The sequence below is a fragment of the Emydura macquarii genome, unplaced genomic scaffold (assembly GCF_026122565.2).
Source record: "Emydura macquarii macquarii isolate MOO-44397 ecotype Brisbane River unplaced genomic scaffold, CSIRO-AGI_Emac_v2 contig_3345, whole genome shotgun sequence".
In the NCBI taxonomy this organism is placed as follows: Eukaryota; Metazoa; Chordata; order Testudines; family Chelidae; genus Emydura; species Emydura macquarii.
In genome coordinates this window covers 2,866,838-2,883,241 of record NW_027133482.1, presented here as the reverse complement: position 1 = coordinate 2,883,241, position 16,404 = coordinate 2,866,838, and the positions used below count along the sequence as shown (strand labels likewise).

At 46.3% G+C, this 16,404-nt stretch overlaps 1 protein-coding gene across 7 annotated transcripts in view; it reads right to left on the bottom strand.

Moving 5' to 3' along the window:
- ATRN (attractin) overlaps positions 1–16,404 on the bottom strand; it is a 223,408-nt gene that overhangs the window by 57,642 nt on the left and 149,362 nt on the right. Inside the window, exon 27 of one of the 7 annotated variants that reach the window (XM_067533641.1) lies at positions 12,935–13,189. The exons of 5 other annotated variants lie outside the window; for them this stretch is intronic. In XM_067533641.1, the coding sequence (XP_067389742.1) occupies positions 13,174–13,189 (16 nt within the window). In that variant the 3' untranslated portion in view covers positions 12,935–13,173. Of the gene's footprint in view, positions 1–12,934; positions 13,190–15,802; positions 16,252–16,404 lie in introns of those variants that run through there. One more of the 7 variants, XM_067533642.1, reaches the window with a different exon arrangement.

The window sequence follows — 16,404 nt, the reverse complement described above, 5'->3', positions numbered from 1 at the left end:
CGCCATGTGGCCTAACAGCTGTAGGCAGTGCCTGGCTGTTGTTGTGGGGCATCGGTGCAGCTGGGAGATGATAGAGACCATCGCCTCGAAACGTGGCTGAGGCAGGAAGGCTCTAGCCTGGGAAGCGTCCAGGGTGGCCCCAATGAATTCTATGTGTTGCACTGGGGTTAGTGTGGACTTCTGCTTGTTTATGAGCAGTCCCAGCCTGCTGCACATGGAACAAGTGAGGGTTATGCTGTCCTGCACTTGGGAGCTGGACCTGCCCCTGACCAACCAGTCCTCCAGGTAAGGGAAGATTTGTATACCCTTTCGTCTCAGGTGGGTAGCCACTACCGCCATGCATTTAGTGAATACCCTTGGAGCAGACAAGAGGCCAAAGGGTAGTGCTGTAAATTGGTAATCGGAGTGAGCCACCGTGAAACGGAGGAAACGCCTGTGGCTGGGGAGGATGGACACATGAAAGTATGCGTCCTTGAGATCGAGGGGGGCATACCAGTCTCCTGGATCCAGGGAAGGGATTATGGAAGCTAGGGAGACCATGAAGAAGCTGAGTCATTTGACATATTTGTTTAGATGACGCAGGTCTAATATGGGTCTCAGACCCCCCTTCGCCTTAGTGATAAAGAAGTACCTTGAATAGAACCCCTTCCCCTTTCTGTCTTGGGGGACCATTTCCACCGCCCCATGTTGAGGAGTGTGTCAACCTCCTGCAAGAGGAGTTGCTCATGAGAGCAGTCCCTGAAGAGGGACGGGGCGGAGGGTTGTTGGGAGAGGAGGGGGTAGACGTAAATTGTAGGGCATAGCCCCCAAGGACTATCCCAAGGAAACAACGGTCCGACGTGATTTTTGCCCATCGGTGAAGAAGGGCCTTAACCTGTTTAGGAAGGGGTGGGGCAGATCGAGGGGAGCAGTAGGGGCGTCACCCTCAGGTGCACCATCAAAACTGCCTTTTCCAATTGCCCAGACCCTTGGGGGGCCCCTGCTAGGGGGCTGAGGACGAGCTAGGGGGCTGATTTCGCCTTCTAAACCCCCTATTTCTCTCTCTATTCCTTTAGGGCTGGACCTAGGTGGAGGTCTTGGTTTGCTACTGCACCTGGGGTCGTGACTACTGCCTGGAAACCTGGGGCGTGCACAGGCCCAAGGAGCGAAGCGTGGCCCTGAAGTCCTTCAGACCGTGCAGCTTCGCATCTGTGAGATCAGAAAATAGGGCCTACCCATCAAAGAGGAGGTCCTGAATAGACTGTTGCACCTCCTGGGACAGGCCCGAGGATTGCAGCCACGAGCACCGTCTCATGCCGATGGCGGAGGCTATGGCCCTACCCACCGAGTCTGCAGCATCACTGGACGTTTTTAGCACCGCCCTCACCACCGTGATTCCTTCGTCCAGGATGGTGGCGAAGTCTGCGGCTTGGTCCTGGGGCAGGGTCTCAGCGAACTGCCTGAGGGAGTCCCACAAGTTAAAGTTGTACCTGCCCAGGAGAGCCTTCTGGTTGGCAATCCTGAACTACAGGGCTGCCGTGGAATAAACCTTCCTCCCAAACAAGTCTAGCTTTTTGTTGTCCTTGTTTCTGGAAGTGGACCCTTTCTGACCTTGCTTGTCCCACTGGTTGGCTGCATCCACCACCAGGGTTCCCGGGACCGGGTGGGTGAATAGATAATTGAACCCTTCGGCCAGGACATAATACTTTTTCTTGGCCACGCTTGACATAGGGCGACCGAGGAAGGGGTCTGCCACAGGGCCTTGACAATTTTGAGGACCTTATCATGGACTGGTAAGGCCACCCTCGCTGGGGCAGCCGACGCCAGCACGTTGAAGAGGGTATCCTTGTCCTCCTCTAACTCCTTAACCTCCAGCCCTACATTAGAGGCCACCCTCTTAAGCAGCTCCTGATGCACCCTGAAATCTTCCGGTGGTGCCATGTGGTTCTGGGAGACTGCGTTGTGCGGAGAGGAGGACTGCTAAGGTGCGTCCTGTGGTTGGTGCCTCTTTCCCCCCCACGAGTGGGTGCACCCGTAGAGGGTCTGTACATGGGGTCCAACTCCTCATCCAAGGAGTGGTGTCTATGGGCCTTGTCTTGTGCGGGAGGCACAGACTGAACCCCTGATGATAGGATGGACTGTGGCCCTGTTCCCATCTGGATGCCCCATGGGGCCCAATAAGGCCATTGCTGCGGCCATTGACCCTGTGGCCAACCAGCGGCGGACTGTGCCACTGGCTGTGGTGCCTTGTGGGGGTGTCAGCTGTTCTTACAGCTGTCTCGACGACTGTCCCCCTTTGCTGGATTCCGAGCCACTGGAGCGGTGGTGCCGAGCATGTCCTCGGTCCCTGGTGCTGTTCGGTGCCAGAGACCATCCTCTCGCCACCTCTGACCTGAAGGACAACGAGGACAGCCTCCATCTCAGCAAGCGGTGCCGGCAAGCGGAGGTGTGCTCCGAAGAGCTCGATATATCTGAGCACCATCTCGGCACGGATGACTTGTGGTGTCATTTGCCTTTCAGTGATTGGGACTGGCGCTGCTCGGAGCTCCGCGGTGCCGAACCAGACGACTGGGTTCCGCATCAGGGACTCCACGGTGCCGGGTCCTCTGAAGGCGACCGGGTTCTGCACTGCGTCGGTGCGGGCAAAATCCTCAGTGCCGGGTCCTTCGACGGCGACCAGGTTCCACTCCGCCTTGGTGCGGACGAACTCCTCAGTGCCGGGGATCGATAACGGGAGCTGTCCAAGCGCTGCCTGGCGGACCTCGACCGGTACCGCCTTCTGGTCTGCGCTGCGTCCAGTGCCGGGGATCGACTTCGGCACCGAGAGGGGGACTCCTCATCCTGAGTCGACGCAGACTGGCTCGACGCCGCCGACCTAGATTGACTGCTGAGGGAACGTCCTCACTCTACTCCCGGTGGCCGTCCGGCGGGAGATCTTTCTACCTGTTTTGGGGCTCGCCACCACCCTTTGGGGGGACCCTGCGCAGGATTGCTCCGGGACACCGGGCCCTTCTCCCTCAGCAGGGGGGGCAGGGGCAGAGGTGGCGCTGGCAAGGTCAACAAGGCTCTTGCCGCCTGAAAAGCCTCCAGTGCTGACGGTGTTTGCAGGGGCACTCTCCTGCTCCCAGGAGTCTCCCTGCATGGAGATGCCAGCACCGGAGAAGACTTGACAGGCTGTACTTGATGCATCTCCGCACTCGACCCTGCCCTTACCGGCGGCGCAGGGGAATGTCCGCGCTCCGTGCACTGTTTCTTCTTCTTCAGCACTGGGGATGTCGCTCGGTGCCGGCGGTGCACTCTGCACCGAGGATACGCTCGGTGCCAAGGTAGAGCGGGACGGCTCGGAGGCTGGGTGGAGCGCTGCCTCCATAAGCAGGGCTTTTAACCAAATCTCTTGATCCTTCTGGGTCCGCAGTTTAAAAGCCCTGCAGATCTTATATTTATCTTTCCTGTGCTCTTCCCCCAGGCACTTAAGGCACCGATCGTGGGGGTCACTGAGCGGGAAAGCCTTCCCGCAGGAGGCACACAACTTAAATCCAGGAGACTGGGGCATAGCCTGGCCGCCTTAAGTCCCTCGGGGACTTCTTATCTAACTAAACTTAACAATTACTTAACACTAACTAAGTATAACAAAGAGTTCAAACAATGGGGAATGGTGCTTGCTGAGAGCTTGCAGAGAGCAAGGCTAGTTCCAGCAACCATCACGGGCGGAAAGAAGGAACTGAGGGGATATAGGGCCGGCAGTGCCTCATATACTGCGTCATGTACGCGGGACTCCAGAGGGCATCAGAGCCGGCCCTATGGGATCTGCTAAGGGGAAAAAGTTCTGGGAACTGTACATGGTGGCGTGCACTCACCTATAGTGGAATGGACATGAGCAATCACTCGAAGAAGAACTTATTTTTCATGGAACTTGGTTACAACCTTAAATTATGGAACCGTTATTAACATTCCATTAGAGCATTTCCAACACAAAACATCTAAATCTGAAAATCTGAATCTAGTTTAACTCTAAACTGCAAATATGAGTCAGACTGTTCTAACACAGTCCGTTAGTTGGCATGTTACACTGATGTTGAAGTAACATGGTGTGAAAGAAGGCTAGTAGTAGTCACATGGCTTTAATTAAAGAATTTGTAATGCTTTAGAGATGGATGAATGGATGGAAAACATTGATAAACTGCATTATTGTGAACTTAGATATTCTTATTCTTCTGGCATGTTAAGTTTTTATTAAAATGTTACAGTATCACCACCTTTTAGGAGATTATTTGAAAAATCACCATCATCAATTGTCCAATTCAGCCAACTCCCTTAATTTTATTCTAGGCTTTGTATTAGAATATAATTAATGTTTTTATTTTCTCTTTTAAAGTCTATTTCTATGAATATCAGAGGAATACTTCTTTACTGCTCCATTTACACCTGGAGATGTCAAACTCTGGCCCATGTACCAAAGGTGGTCAACAAAGCACTTGGCTGGTAGTCTGCAAAGTGCTAGCTGATCATATGATGCTCAGTCCAGCATTAAGAGACAGCCAAAGACCAAATACTTTCCTAATATTACTTTTCTACATAAGCAATTGTAGCTGCAATAGACATCCTATAGGTGAAATCCTGGCTCTACTGATTTCAACGGCAGCAGAAAAGGTTCTTCAAGATGTGCATCTTTATGGGTGCTCCACCTCAGGTGCGCATGCGCCTCTCGAGCCCTTAATCAGATTTTCTATTAGCAATGTCCGTGCACATGCGCTCTACACAACCTCATGCCACCCTCCAAGGGTATACATGGTTGCACAGGTGAACCATCTTCAGTTCCTTCTCTATGCAAACAAGAACAATATGAAGCAGAGGGGAAGGAGAGTAGGCAGTGGAGCAGCCATAGAGGGACATTTCAAAGAATCACAGTTACTGCACAAGCTGAGTAACCTTTTCTTCTTCTTCTTCTTCGAGAAGTGTCTCTAGGGGTCTCCATTTTAGGAGACTCTTGACCAGTATCCTCATGGGGAAGAGGGAGCTGCAAAATCAAGTCCAAGACTGAAGCCAGTACAGCAGAACCAAGTACCGCATCAGAACTGATGGCGTGGACCAAGGCATAGCGTTTAGAAAACGTGTGCACTGAAGCCCATGTAGCTGCTTTGGATAGCTCAGACACTGGAATGTTTTTGAGTAACACTGCGGAAGTTGCTTGTGATCCGGTAGAGTGTGCTACAATTCTTTGGGGGAGGCAAAGCATCAGCTGCGTCATTGCAAGTGGCTGCCAACCAATCCAAATATGCCTCTATGAATCGTATTCTCTACGCAGGGGCTAACATGGACTACTTTGTGTGTTTAGCTGGAGACCCAACTCCTGGAAGATGGAGAGAGCTGTGTGGGTGGAATTTAGTACTGCTTCACAAAATCAGCCCTTGAGTAGCCAGTTGTCAAAATACAGGAAGATTAAAATTGCTTTGTGCCAAAGATAAACAGCCATTACTGCTAAAGCCTTTGAGAACACCGTTGGGGCCAAAGAGAGGGTGAAGGGAAGTACTCAGTATTGAAAATGACCCTGACACATGGTAAAGTGCAGGTATCTCCTGTGTGCAGGACGTATTGCTATATGGAAATAACCATTCTGCAGGTCAAGGGGTAAGCCAATCTCCTACCTACAGAGAAGGCATTACAGCTGCCCGAGTCACCATCTGGAACTTTTTGTTCAGTTGTCTTAGATCTAAGATCGGTCTCCACCCTCTGTCCTTTTTTGGCATGAGAAAATAATTGAAGTAAAAACCCTTTCCTCCCGTGAGGGGATGGGAACAGTTCTCCTGCTCCTAAACAAAGGAGAGGATGTCTTTCTTGACTCAGCATAGTCTTGTGAGACGACTCCCTGAAGTGGAACAGGGAAGAGAAGTGAGGTTGGGAACGGAACATAGAGTGGATGGTATAACCTTATGTTATAACCTCCATGACCTACTTGCGTGTTGTAATACGCCACCAGGCCTCTTACAAATGGGAAAGGCAATCTCCAAAAGCAGGGAGGTAGGCAGAAAATTGCATCTTGGACATTAGAAGTGGGGGAGAAGTTGAGCCCTCAACCAACCCATCAAAATTGCTGTTTTGATGATGACTAGGTACTAACTGAAAAAGGGTGGGAAGCTCTTTTCCTTTGGAATCTGTCTTTTTCTAGCAGGCTCTGCAGATCTGTTGAAACCAGAGAACTGAGCCAGATGTAATCTCTGGGAAGTTTGAATCCTGCTAGATCTCCTCGTTTGTAGGGATGTATATACCCAGATACCTCAATGTGGCCTTTTCACATGTGCAGAGATTAATCCATGGCTCCCAAAAAGAGCTTCTGACAATCAAACAGGAGGTCCTCCTCCATATTCTGAACCTCTCTCAGGAATCCCAACAACTAGAACCACAACTCCCTGAGCATGACAACTGCTGTGAAGATGGATGAAGCAGCAGTATCTGCAGCATCCAAGGATGCTTGAAGAGAGGTCTGACTAATAACTGACCCTTCTTACCAACCGCATCCAAGTGTTCTCTATGCTCCTGTGGAAGATGTTCAATCAATGATGCAAACTTGCTGTAATACATGTAGTCATACTTGGCCATGATCGCCTAATAGTTTCTGATCCAGAACTGGAGGGTCACGGATGAGTAGGCCTTCCATCCAAAAAGGTCTAACCTTTCTGATCCTTATCATAAGGAGTAGACTAGGAGTAAGGGAGTCTACCCCGCTCGTTTATGGTGTCCACCGCCAGGAAATTAGATGGGGGGTAGGAAAACAAAAATTCGGAGTCCCTGAAGGTCATATATTTCTTATCTGCCCATTTACAAGTCAGCTGTATGATGGCCACACAGTCCTTGCAGGATCCAAGAGTGCTTCATTAACGGATGGCACAACCAAGGTTGGTGTCACCAACTGCAAAGTGATGAGGAGCTTGTGAAGCTAATCTTTGACCTACTCAAGATGTATCTGGAAGGTGTTTGCCACTCTCTCACTAGGTCCTGGAACTGATGAACTGTCATTGATGGTGGTAGAGGCACAACTGCCTTGTTTGGAGATGAAGACAAAACAGGTGAGTTTGGTGGACAAGACTGTGTGACCCTAGTTTACTGGTGGAGTGGAGCCAGAGGTCTGGAAAAATGCTGCCAATAAGCTGCCCAAGGATCTCAGTATGGCCACTGGGGAGGCTGATATGGGAGAGGGGCTGGTACCCAGGACTGATTCCACTATCCCTGATGTGGCCGAGGGTCTTGATCAGAATATTAGTTTCTGTAATGATGTGTAGGGGAGCCGCACACAAATAAAGAGGAGACTGACAGAATGTCTCCTTCATCCTCCTCAATATCCTCCAAACCAGGGAGCTAGTAGAGAAGGGTATAGAATCCTGCAGTACCAGGAAGCACTGGTAATCTAGAGATTCGTACCTCGGTACAAAGATTCATTCAGTACCCTTAAGCAGTGAGGACTCCATTTGGTCTAACACTGGCCGAAGGGGTGTGCTTTGATTTTATAAGTACTGACCGAGCGAAGTGGGAAGGCACCATTGGTAAGTCTGAAATAGACAGTGTTGATCTGGAGGTGGATGATACTGGGATTCTGCCAGTGCTGTGTTTCTCTGAAGTGCTCTGGGATCTCCCTGCTCCACTGGTACTGGAGGAACAGTCTTCTGCCTCCACAGTACCGAGTTGAGAGGTTGAGGCCTCCAACACCACAAACTGGAATTTCAGGATTTCTTGGGAGGTGGCTCCTTGTGGTGGAAAACTGAGCTCCTCCGCTTTGGAGCCTTCTCTAAGTCCTCTGAGATCTTCCCCTTTCTAAGTCAGACCTTAGCCGAAGTTAAAGAGGCACCTTCTGGAGACAGATGAATGGTTGGGGTGGTCTCCTGACCTGACTCAGAAGCAGGTTGAAGGAAGTTGTTGGGACGGTGCTGAATCACTATATAATATCACAATGGACGAGTTTGGTGAGCCTGAGTGGTAGATGATTCTGGGAGCAGGGCCTCAGAGCATTAGACTATGGAAAATCACTGAAAAGGCCAAACTTGCGCTTGGCATCAATATGTGTCACAAATGTTTGTCCAGATGCTGTGTAAGCAGCTATGCTGATGTGGAAGACCAATGGTCACGGGCAGCCAATGGCCAGTTCACCTTGGGTGTTCATGTGGAAGCATATAATGGCGAATCTGGGGAGAGCTGACCTGGGTCAACTGGTGCTATGGAATGACATGACATCAGGTGCCTGGAGGGGAGTAGTCCACGACAAGTGAATATCAGCCAATCCCTGCAGCCCCCTCCCAAATTATGAATTAATTGGAGTATGCCACATAATTAGCTGGCAAAGCTTATTTTGCATATTTTGGGGACATGACTTCTTTGGGAAGAGAGTATAAGTATTGGAAAGATCACATGGTATCTAGCTTTTCTAGCTATATCCATATATCCAAGAGGGCCAGTGATACTGTCAGAGAGAAGAAGGATTAAAACCAGAGGGTCTCGGGGTAACCTAGACCCTGCTCCAAGGGATCATAAATCAGAGGGCCTTGGGGTAGCCAAGACACCACTATGAGGGACTCAGAAAATAGACCAAGGACCTGAGGGAACCTGAAGGAGGAAGAGACAGTCGTCATTTAGGAGCGGTAGCTATCACGCTTTGCTTACCAATCAGGATACTCTGTGGGGCCAGCATAATTACTGAGGGTTTATGCTTGGGAAACTGAGACTTACTAAGGAGAGGCATTGTATGGTCCTTTCTATTTGTCTGTGATACCTACTTTTCAATAAACAATAGCTCTGTATTGAAGATATTGACGTTTGATCTTCACTGGCATGGTCACGGGGTGCTCAGCTGTGGGCACATGTATTGATTTGAATTGGTTCCCAGCCCAACAGTGGTGCAGAATGCATATCACGTGAAGATCAGATAAGAGATAAAGTTGAATTGAGAAGCAGCGAGTTTTGTTTAAGTTTGAAAAGTAGACTCTTGTTTGAAACTGAGTTGACTTTATTGATTTATTGACTTTGTGTATTTGAATTGAGATAGAAGAGATCGCAGACAAAGAGAGAGGGGTTATATTAGTGCAATCTTCAAGTCAAGGATGTTTCGCAGGCGTAAGCAAAGCGGGTGCACCTTGGAAGTGAAGGGGGACATCCCGAAACCTCCAGGTCTAGCTGAAAAGTCTTTATTGAGACAAGTGTGTGAAAATTTGTGGTCAGATCCACGGTTGTCTGATGCGGTTCCTTTGCCACACCAGGAGGATTATTTGAATGATCTGCTTTTGAAATATCAAGAGGGTTATAGTCCAAAAAAGGAACAAATGACTTGTGCTGCTATGTGAGTTATGTATCAGACTGTAGATAAGTTGTTGGCAGAACTAAATGGTTTGAAACGTACACGAAGGACTTTGGAACAGGAGCTGGAGAAGATTAAAGTACAGAATGAGAACATGAGGCGAGATTTGCAAACAGCTTTAATCCAAAATTTAACCAGTGCCCAGCAAATTACAGTATTAAATCAGACCTGTCAGCAGCCGGAACAAGGGGTTCATGTACAGGAACAGGAAGAAAAGCAACTGAGGCAAGAGACTCTGCAGTACCGTGGAGCCATTTCAGTTTTAATTGATCAGGTTAAGAAACCTCAAAGGACTGGCAAGGAGGATCACAAGAAATCTGCTAGTGTAATCAGTAAACAAACAAGCTTTAGTGGCTCGTAAAACCATCTGTAGTGTGGTGTTGAGAGAAAATCCCTGGGACGATCAGCATTGGGAAAATGCTTTGGAGGAATGGCAGAGAGAGAAAGATCAAGAGATGTGGGAACGGGAACATCAAGCGCAGCGTACTATTCCTAGTGCCCCTCCACCTCCGTATGATGGGGATAATAAAAAGGAGGAAGGCAGAAAGGTATGTGTGATGTTGTGGTCTGGGAAAACTTATGGAAGTGGGGAAAGGGAACCCACTTACCAGCACACTGACATATGTGATGAGAATCGTCCAGTGATTAAAAGGGAACAGTAGAATGTTATACTAGACGATGAGAATGCTGTGATATTGGATGATGATGGGAAACCAGAATACAAGCTGGTGGAGGAGGAATCTGTTCCAGGAACTCAGTTACTAACAATAGTTGTGCAGACAGCCCAAAATCTTTGGCATATAGAGGAGGAAATATCCCGTCCTCTGACTGAAACTGAAAAGCAGACACTTGCCAAACAGTTGGGACCTTTAACAAAGAAATGGCATGGCTTTTGGGATATACCATCCGGAGACAACTGGATTTGGGATACCTGAAGGATTTAATACTGACATGCACTGGGCCTGCGGAGGGACCAACAGTACTGGTAGAGATTGAAGGTGAGTGAAATAAGGATGAGGCTTTGAAAAAGTTAGCTCGATTTTTCTTGTCCCCTGCTGAGCTGAGAAAGGCTGCATTGTTAATGTGTCAGGAAGAGGGGAAACTGTTATGGCTTATTGCACTAGATTGACTTTGGCAGGTATTCTTGCTGGCTGGGAGGATGAGGAGGAGCATGTAACAGATTTAATGTATGACGGATTAAGATCACCGATTACAATCTTTATGGGGCCATGGGAAAACAGAACTAGAGTGGAGTTACAGAGAGCTGCTCAGAAAACAGACCAGGTATTGGGTAATGCAAGCAGTTCTACTCGGAAGGAGGTTAGTGAAGTGTCTTACACTAACAAAGCAGGTGTAATTAATTTATCAGTTCAAATCTGAATGCTGGACGTGGTAGGGGACGAGGTGCTTCTGGATTTAGAGGTAAAGGAATCGTGGCTGCAGGAGGATCATTGAGAGGACAAATATGGACTCATCTTCTAAACAGGGCACTGAACATGACAGAGTTTGATGGTCGCCCCACTGAAGAACTGGTAATTGCTTTAAGTGAACTGATGGGAAAAGAACAGGCCAAGAGGGAACAATCACCAGCAGTGCCACATCCTAGAGCTATAGCTATTGAAGCAGTGCAAATGAATACAGGGCAAACTCCACTCGGCCCTTACGGTATCCTGTACAGGAACTGGCACAAAGAGAAGGGAGCAGCTTTTGAGGCAGCTCCACATCTCAATGAGGGTGCCTTGCCCCTAGAAACCTCCGCCCCTGAGATCGGATATTGTTACTAAATTATAGCTCCATGTAACTGGCAGGCCATATGTAAATGCGGGACAGGTGGGGGCAGGAGGGAAAATACAAAGCTTGCTAGCATTGACTGACACAGGAGCAGAGGCAACTTTGATCAAGTTGGTGCAGACGGATTTGCAGCAGGGACTAATTATACCTTTGTTTGGATTCTATAGCAGGAAAGTGAGAGGAATCTTATCAGAACATCTACCGTGGATAGTGGGTCAGACTGAGTTTCTGACTGATACTGTGGTTTGTGATCAAATGACTGAGGAAGTTATATTGGGAGCAGATGTGGTTCAACAGGAAAGGTGGGTAATTGATTTGGCAGGAGGATGGCTGTGGGAAAAGAGAAGGAGAAAATGTCGAGGAACAAATTATTTCAGGAGGATTAAGAAAGTGGTCTTGCAAGGCAATGGCGATTGTAATGTTACCAGATAATGTGTGGACAAGAGAATTTCCCTCAGCATGAGATAGAAAGAAATCTGAATGTAGACAAATAGAAGCAGAAGTGGAAATAGTGGGAAAATTTGTAAAGCCAGCACCTCATATTCCTATCCAGTGGAAGCCATTCCCTACATCGAAGGACTGCTAAAGGATTTAATTGCACAAGGAGTGGTGGCGGAGTGCTAAAGTCCATACAACTCTCCCATCTGGCCGGTACAGAAACCAGACAGCAGGTGGCGCCTTACAATTGATTACAGGAAAATTAATGAAGCTACCATGCCTATGGCCCCAGTCGTGGCTAACTTCCCTGCTATAATAGCCGGAGTAATGGCTATCGCTAAATGGTTTGCTGACCTGGATATTGCTAACTGTTTCTTTGCTATTCCTTTAACCCCTGAGAGTCAACCTCGGTTTGCTTTTACCTTTAAGAACAGGCAACTACAATTCAAGCATTTGCCTGTGTGTGCAAACCTGTGCCATGACGCACCCACTATCGCCCATGCTCACATAACCAAGATGTGGGGTCAACTTCCTGAACTGGATAAACCCTGGGTTACTTCGTATGTGGATGACATTTCGGTTACAGGAACTTCTGAAGAGGAATGCAAACTGGTAATCAGCATTGTAGAAAAGACAGGCTTTAAGCTGTCATGGGAAAAAGCACAATTGGTAAGACAAGAGGTGGAATATCTAGGTATCACTCTGGGGCAGGAAGGCTGGACTATCAGTAAACAAAGGGTGGAAATGTTAAGCACCCTTCCTAAACCAGTGGATGTGCATTCTGTAAGAATTCTTTTGGGAGCTATGGGATTTGTTCAGGATTTCATACCAAATTTTGCAGCAAACTGCAAGCCCCTGTGGTCACTTATAAAAAGGAACGACAATGGGACTGGGGCCCAGAACATGATGAGGCCTTCCAAAAATTAAAAGAGGCAGTAATGACTGCAGTAGTGTTAGCATATTTTGCTCTGACTAAACCTTTTTATTTGATGGTGTCACACAGCTTGGGAGCTGTGGGGGCCATACTTCTACAAGAGACCCTGAGGAAACGGAGACCTGTCGCCTATGGAAGTTGTGAGCTTACCACACATTAATCTACCTTTTCCCCTTGTGAACTGGAATGTCTAGCAAGTGTTTGGGCATTACTGAAATGGGAATATATGATAGGGCAAGCCCCTGTCATAGTGACTGCAGCACACACCCCAGCGAAACTTATCCTTCATGGGCTTTAGTTTTACAGAACCGGAGGGCGGTAGCAGATAAAATAAAGAATCCACCAATGCTCCTCTACATGTTAATATCAGAGGGAGAGCAACATGAATGCCTAATACCTATACAGAAACAACATAACTGGCCTGTACAAGAAGCAGAAAATTTATTGCAGGCAGTACTGGATTGCAAGTGGGTATGGTTTACAGACAGATCTAGTTATCACAAAGAGGGACAACTTGTGTGTGCAGCTGCAGCTCTTTGCTTGCTTCCAGAACAGGAATGAACAATCCTTTGCAAAAGTATGTCAGCACAAAGCTGTGAAGTGGTAGCAGTAAGAATAGCTTTAGAAGCTACCCCACTGGACTGTGATGTAGTTCTGTGCTCAGACTCTCACAGGACAGTGCAAGGAATAGTCATTTGGGCCCCAACCTGGGAGGGGGAAAAAGGACAAAGAAATTTGCATATTGGCCAGAATGGCAAACAATCATTAACATAATCAGGCAGCAAACGGGCTCCAGAGATTAAGCAGGTGAAAGCCCACAGTACCCCATCCACTATGGAAGGATTTTACAATAATAAAGCAGATGCAATGGCTAAACGAGCAGCAGTTATCTGGCCGTCCTTAGAGAAAAGTGAAGTCAAAGTGGTAACTCGGTCTCAAGTGGGGGAGAAAACCAAATTAAATAATACAGAAGCTAATCCAAAGAAGGAACCAAAGTCTGAGCAACCCATAGAACAAAACATGTTTGTGCAATATGAAAATCAGGACTGTGAATTGGTGGGACAAAAACTGATAGGAGTGGACAGAGAATGGGAAATAGAAAAAAAAGGGAGAAATAATAGTGGCCAAACAAGAACAGAAAGGACAGATGGGATACCAATGGAAAATAGGGGACAAAGTAATGCTAAAGAGTTTTGTTACAAGAGGGAAAATGAAACCAAAATGGACTGGGCCATATCCTATCAAGTATGTAGCCAGTCCTGTAGCAGTCTTAGTGAGTACTCCAACAGGGGACGTCTGGAAACATTCTGACCACAAACTGTATATTCAAGAACATGGGAAACGGGTAAAAAGGTGTAAGGGTGAGTATCAATATGACAACTTAAATGATTTCAGAAAAAAAGTGGATTATAAATTTATAGAATTAATTTGTTTACTTGCATATGTCTCTTCTGATTAAATTAATTGTTTGTTCTGATTATGCATATATATATATATGCATTTATAAGTTTATATATATGATTTATAAGTTTATATTTTAGCTGTAACACAAGAAACCTACAGACAATACCCCGCATAATAAGCTAGAGCATAATATATATATGTGCATGTTTGTAACCTTTTGCTGCAGTATATTATGAATTGAAAATCCTCTAATAAGGCTCACAAAAAGGATAGATTAATAGTGACATAAGCATGTAACCCAAATAACCATTAAGTCTAATTGTGACTCAACAAAAAAGTAACTTCTGGAGTTATGATGGGTGCACCATTAATTGGAGAGTAGAGCAATTTGCCCAGCAACCTCAAAGTTATAAGGAAAGCTGTCCTATTAATGTGAATATAAGTATTGTCAATCTGACCTATAAGGCCAAATTAGAGGCCTTGTGTCTTGTTTTGTTTTATAGGTTAATGAATCCATGGATCCCAGAAGAAGTATGTTGGGGGTCTGCCTCTTCTTGTTGCTGGTTGGATCACTTGCTATGTGGTTACTGGACCACTGGTTGTAAAACCTGTTCTTGCCACATATTTGCATGAAGAGCAAAAGCCAGAGTGTGAAGTTACTCAATTTATGGTAAAACAGAAGCCCTTTTTGGGGGGACAGATCATTGTCGCAGCACATACAGGAGGTACTGAATGGAGCTGGCTAAGGTCTTGGCAAGAGGAAGCAGGTACCCTTACTACCCCATGAAGGGAAGGTACTAAAAACCAGCAAGCAGAAATGTAGGAAGTGGCAATATTGGCAACATAGGGGACTAAATGACCAGGGACCCCTTAAATGGACTCTTGTAAGGTCAGAAAAAGAACAACGTGTGGAAGGAATTTGGTTGGGATGGAAGTACCTAGAAAGATTCAAGCAAGTGGAGGTAGAATTTGGAGCACATCGGTATAACCCAAAGGGTCCAAATTATCAATGATACTGCCAAATCTTATTTGTAGGACCTGTGGACTTAGACCCAGCCCAAACGGTCATCCTTTAAATAATTCAAAATTGTTCCCAATGGGTTGCAGAATATAAAACATATTGGTCTTGGGACTTAAAAAGGAGAGGAATGGTTAAAAGAGATACCACCTGGGAAACATTTAATACTGGTTTGAGACTGGGAAACACTTGGAGTCTCTCGACTTTGAGAGTAAGAGAGGCTATGGAGCAATTGGCTGAAGCTGCAAACACAGAAGCCCAAAGGAAATTAATGGAGCAAAAATTAGGCCAAGCAGTTCTGGAAATGAGCAATTTATTGGGAAAAGCCATTTTGGAAATTGTTAACCAAGCATGCCCAGCCAGGCCAAATAAGCCCACCAGAAAAAATAGGACAGAAAAAGAGGAGACAAAGAACTGAAACCTCTCACAACTATCTAACTAATTTTATACTAACAACAACTAACACTAACTAGAAATGCTGAATTAAACTACAAAACACACCGAGGCACGCACAAGCCGGACACACTAGAGCTCCATCCCAGGATGAGGTGGGAGAGAAGGAACTGAGGGTGATTTACCTACGCAGCCCTATATACCCTGGGACCATGGAAGCAGGTTGTGTAGCATGCATGCATGAGCCGAACAGACACTACTAACAGAAAATCTCCAATCAAGAGCTTGAGAGCAGAGCACCTTCAGGGATACTACTTGAAAAAGAACCCTCATTTACTTCAATGGGAACAAGATTTTGCTCTGATATCAACATGAATAAAAGAGGAAGTAAACCATATGAAGTGTCTTCACAGCACTATTTTAAGATGTTGTCCGCACTATGAAAAAAAGTTTGATATAGGAGTACTGACAAGTGATCTTCATGAAATGTCAACTCAGTGCTCTTAGGTTTTATTACCTCTTCTGCCACTAAGTGTGTGGAAAAGCTCAGGCAAGACACCATTTCTGTATCGATTCACTCACGAGTAAAATGTGTATAATCCTTACCTACTTCAAAGGATCACGAGGCTTTAACGTTCATAAGGCACTTCAATATTTATATGAAAGTGCTACTTAAGCATAAAGTAAATATTTCATAACCATGATAATACCAAATAGTCACTACAGTTAGGAAGTCCAGCATATCAGATTATGAAATCCTAAGTACCAGTTTTCATCACTTCTTGAGACTTCCCATGTTCTTGTTAAGAACACCCTTTTGAAGAAACACAGAATATTGTTTTGCTTCCATTCTTATGGCACCGTCAACTTGTGTCACACTGAGGAGAAGGCATCACTTTATTCAAAGGAGGGCGTGCGCTTGCACTGATGTATAGCCAATTTCTCTAATTTAACCTTACCAAGAAAAAATATTTTAAATGTTAAGAGTAGTACTTTCAGTTCACTAGATTTTAATGTTAGATAAAGATGATGGTTTAACTTGAATAAATTATAAATCCATGTATTGATAAAAATGAACTTTCTTAAAACAGTGGAAATATTTAATTG